This window comes from Microchirus variegatus (assembly GCF_963457635.1).
Source record: "Microchirus variegatus genome assembly, chromosome: 18".
NCBI classification, from domain to species: Eukaryota; Metazoa; Chordata; class Actinopteri; order Pleuronectiformes; family Soleidae; genus Microchirus; species Microchirus variegatus.
In genome coordinates this window covers 139,791-145,000 of record NC_139819.1, presented here as the reverse complement: position 1 = coordinate 145,000, position 5,210 = coordinate 139,791, and the positions used below count along the sequence as shown (strand labels likewise).

General features: G+C 40.2%; 1 protein-coding gene across 1 annotated transcript in view; it reads left to right on the top strand.

Annotated features, from left to right (window-relative positions):
• Nucleotides 1-4,199, top strand: part of LOC310939599 (zinc finger matrin-type protein 4-like) — a gene marked incomplete at both ends in the record, with an annotated part of 87,534 nt that extends 83,335 nt beyond the window's left edge. Inside the window, one exon of the mRNA XM_083904401.1 lies at nt 4,099-4,199. Coding sequence (XP_083760527.1) covers nt 4,099-4,199 — 101 coding nt within the window. The remainder of the gene's footprint in view (nt 1-4,098) is intronic.
• Between the last annotated feature and the right edge of the window lie 1,011 nt (nt 4,200-5,210).

The following is a 5,210-nucleotide window of genomic DNA, read 5'->3' as shown; positions in this document are numbered from 1 at the left end:
GGACTGACAGAGCGGTTATTGTACATTTGATGAGGAGGGAAGTGAAAAGAGAGAGAGAGACATTTCCTCTCCACGCAAACACACACAGAACAGCTGACGTCGACACTTAACAAGCAACTTTTTTGCAAAATGTCGCATTTTTAAAGCTCCAATGCACAACTTTTTAGTGATTTATTTTATTGTTGTCATCGGTGGAGATGATATACTGCTGTGGGCTCTGTCGAGCAGGAGCATTTGTGCGTATACAGCAGCAGAGCAGAGGTGGCTAAGCTGTTCGGTAACACTTTAGATTTAGTGAACACATAGTCACCATGAACCAGGTGCTTACTAAGATAAATAAGTAGCATACTAGCCCTTTATTAGTTATCATTAAGCACATATTAGCACCTTATTCTAGCTCTATTGCAGCATGAATTAAGATTTGTCCTACATAAGGTGTTAATCAGTGTGAAGAATACCCATTAACTCATTAAACACCTTGTGTGGGCCTTTTCCACAACCATTTGGAAAGCACTTCATTAAAACATTAAAAATACAAAATTAAATCTCGAGTTTCAAAGTCGAGATCTCAAGTTTCCAAAAAATATGAAAAAAAAAAAAACAATTTGAAAAAATATTTTTTTAGAAACTTGAGATCTTGACTTTCCCAAAAAATATATGAAAAAAAATTTTGAAAAAAAAAAAAATTCGAGCATAGGAATTTACATACACGCCATGCGGCGCATTAATCGTTTTTCCTACGATTATAATGTTTTTATGATCGTGAGAAGCCAAAATCATGAATAAAATTCAATTTATCGTCCAGCCCTAGTTTAGACCCCCCTCAAATTTTGCCTTTGAGGCTTTCAGGGGGTCTCGAGTGTTAATCAGGGGGGTCTAACCCCCCCAGACCCCCCTGTATTTCGTACAGTTGTGTTAATACATGCTATATATTTACATATGCATGTTTGTAAGCACCTAGTTAATGTTGACTATCTAAAGTCTTACCTTCTTTGGTGTTTTCATGTATTTTTTCAACCCTGTTTATCTCCGTCTGTCTCTTCCTGTGTGCAGTACGGCATAAACACCCGCCCTGCTCTCTTTCGCTTTCCTGGCATTAATTGACAGGCAGATCCACCTCCATCCCCAATTACTGCACTGACAGACGCGGTTCAAACTGATGTTTTTCTTTACTGTAATGAAGCAAACGGTGGTGAAAACGTGGATGAAAACACACAATCATAAAGTGTTCAATTTAAGACGATAGTTTGACATTTACATTTATATGTAAACACGACGATATCACCTGCGTCTGAAAATGAAAACAAAAACACTTCCAGCAGCTCGTGCTGTTGCCGCCGTGATTTTGACTAAACGCTCGTGTACGGGAGGAATTTGATTGAAGAGAATATGGAAATGTGATTCAATGAGCGCAGGGTGACATTTATTCTCTCTTGGCCTTTTGCTGCCAGGCATATTTATGGAGGGTTTTTTTTATTTTTAACTCGATTGTAAGAGCAGGGCAATCAGGGCGAGCGTTACTCACGCCGCAATAAGATTAGCTCAACGCGACGGCGATTACGCAGGTTGCTCATCATTTGCAGCAGCAGCCGTCATCAGCGACACCTGAGGACGAAGATGACGCATCGTTTTACATTTGGAGGCGACTTATTACATTTATTTTTTGGGGTGTTGACGGATGCGTCGTGACACTTCAATGTCACCCACTCACTGAGCACAGACACATTCATGCAACACATCTACCAGTCAACTCATATGTTGGAGGTATCTTGACATTGGTACATAAGCCGCGTTAACACTGGTTCTGTTTGGTATTGTTTTCCTTTTCCATGAGGAATAGAACCAACGTGATCGGCATTAATGTTCCATCTTTGCCACTCTTTCCTGGAGGTGTTTCTTCATCGCCCGCAGTCTATTCTCGTACAACGTCTTGTTGAGACAAAAGGCCACAAAACTGAGCTGCTTTGTTGTGTTTGATGTCGTCGTTTCTTGACATTGCGCGACCACGACGTCGGGCTTCTCAAGTCCATGACCGTACTGGAAACACGGCGGTACTAGACTAGACCCAGGGACTGAACCCATGACCTTCTGGTTGAAAGATGACCCATGAGATGAGTTTATGACTCCAGGGCCGTGTCTCAACTCAAGGTCCACCTACATCAGAGACTTGGGGTGAATTCCAATTCCTTACTTAATCCTCAATCTCAAAAATGTTCTCCCTCTAGTCCAAGTTCTGTCCCAATTCTCAGATAAATTAAGTTGAGGCCAAGTTTAAGGGCTGTATCGCCCTCAATATGGAGATTTTCCGAGACCACCCTTGGGAGCAAGGGCTACCCAGAATGCATTGCGTGTTTTCACGTAACAAAGATGACACCGAAAGCAGCGAAACGAGTACGCTACAAATGAAGTATTTTCTTTGTTAATAGAGATATAAAAATGATCTTAGTTTAGGCCCATATTATGGATTACTGACGTCATTGTTGCCTAACATTTATTTTTATTTGACCATCTTTTGTCAATAGTCGGCCGGTGTGGTTTACTTTTCAATAAGTCGTGGTGTGTGGTAACTGTCAGCTGAATATTTGTATGAGTATCATCTTATAACTAACTGACAACCTAATAACTTGACTGACAAACGGATCAGAATAAATAATCCTGACGTAAATGTCTTCTTCTTCTTCTTCTTTTTTTCTTTCTCGTTATTCTGCCCCCTACAGTCTGAAGACGTATCTGCATTTAAGGGGTGTCCCATTTCTAAGTGACAAAATAACCCTCAACGCTTGGTTTTGAGGCCAGTTAAGATTAAGGGTTGAGCTTGGAATTGGAATTGGCCCTTAGTTTGACGTTCTTGCATCACAGATTAAATAAATGTGTTGATCCTTCATTGGATCATCCAAACCCATACGTTCAAAGGAGATAATTGTGTCCAACAATGACAAACCATCTGAGGAACATACTGACATAAAGTCAACGAGGGGGAAACAAGGAGCCGTAAAAACTTTGTTAACGTTTCCTGTATCCAGCTGCTGCTCTGTCGTCTGCTGCATCACTGTTGTTGTTGAGAGTTCGGTGCTCGGTGCTGTTAACGGCACATTTTTGTTTTTGCAGCTGCTGCTGCTGGTAAACTGTCAGAGAAGAGATCCACCGTGAGACCTCTGTGTTTGGAGTCATGCTGCTGCTCTTGTTTTTCCGGTTATTGTTTGTTTTGAGGAACCATCGCTGTGTGAGAAATGATCCGTATTTGACATCTTAAAACCTCTGTACACGACGTTTCTATGCTGCGTCTTACACAGGTCATCACTGGTTCTCATTTGACGTATACAATTAATAAATAAAACCGTTTTTTCACCCATTCACAACATTGTCAATGCTTCACCAAATAAAAGTCTTTTGTTTTATCCGAGCCTCAACTCAGGAGAACACAGACTTTTCTTCTAGTTAATGAGTGAGTTTAGAAGGACCAGGATGTAAAACACATCATTTAACTTAAAGGTGTTTGTATAACACTATAGTAAAACACAGTATTGTATCTCACAATAACAACAATCACCTTATTATGAAATGGTCGAACCAGACTTGTTTACTTTCACCGGCCGACGCAGTGCGATGATGGATGACGCAGCGATGCAGACGAAGTTAAGTTAAGAGGTGATTATTTTTATTTTTTTTGTTTATTCTTCTTCTTCCTATTATTATTATTATTATTATTATTATTATTATTATTATTATTATTATTATCATTTCTTCTTTCTCATGGAAAAGGTCAAACTCAGGGTGCAGCAGCTGTCACACTGGGCTGTGAAATGTTTTTCTCTGGGACTGGAAATGCGTGAAATTTCATTGTCTGCAGCTCCAAATGATTTCCACCGTCCCATCACCAGCTGAGCCAATCTCTCACACACACACACAAATAATAAATACATAAATAAATAAATAAAACTACAGCACAGCACTCAAATGTATCTGCATGATGCACTGGGGGCTGTCCGTCCATCTGTGGTGGATTCTTTCCTGATTTTCTCTCCCCTATAATGAAAACCACAATTTTCTGTCCGTTGTTTAAAGAATAATTCATATAAATTTTCTTTTGTTTTCCAGGTCTGAAGCGAAGCTACACCTGTGATCTGTGCAGCGTCACACTCAACTCGGTGGCACAGTATCATGCACACCTGCAGGGCTCAAAGCACCAAAACAAGTGAGTCCACTCATTTTAATCTAGTAGTACTGTGGTCTACACACACACACACACACACACACACACACACACACACACACACACACACACACACACACACACACAGAATAACAATAAGCATCATGAAATAGTCATAAAGATCATCTCTGTGCACTTAGCACTTACTTTGCTTCTTGTCAAACGCTCGTGACGACACTAACAACCACAGACGTGAAGAACAACATCTCATGGAGCACAGAGGTGGATGAACAAGACTGTTGCTCAGCGTCATCCCTGCCTTGACCTGACGGGGAATCAAACCAGCAACCCACACAAAAAAAAGTTTTGTCTTGCTTTTGTTTAATTTTACTTTTTTTCTATTGACTGTGGCGCATTAGCGCGCACTGCTAGCAAAGCTCTACATTTTGAGCTTTTCAAGCCGCACCCAAAAAAACAGACCGTCCATATAATTGTTTGTTTTTTAATGAAAATAACAGATGTTCTTGCCTTGTGTTTGCAAAAACCTCATTTCTGAAGTGCAAGTGTTGACACATAATTATACTTATGCATTTAAATTCCATTGATTATACGGGGAATCCTGGAATATACATATGACCAATAACAAAAGCAAATTTGTGCAACTAATTTACAGCCATATCACATACTATCTGTATATCACACTAATATCATTGTGGATTCGTAAACCGTTTGCAAAAGACGACTGATTTGACATGTATCCATAGACAAAAGTGTTAGGTTTGGGTAAAATCCTCCAAATTAGTTTGGGGACCCCCCCCCCCCCCCCAAAAAAAAATATCTTTGGACCAATCTGTGGGTCCCAAACCAGTCTTTGTCTCTCCCAATACTGCTGCATCCTTGACTCCTCATATTCTCCTGCAGCTCCTGTAACTCAGTTCATTTTTCATCCCATGCATAAATGATGAGAGTATTGTAATGCGGAGACAGAAGTTTGAAGCTGAAGTTGCTCAGGGCGTCCTTTAACTTCAGTCCGCCTTTTTTAAGAGAAAACTCTTTT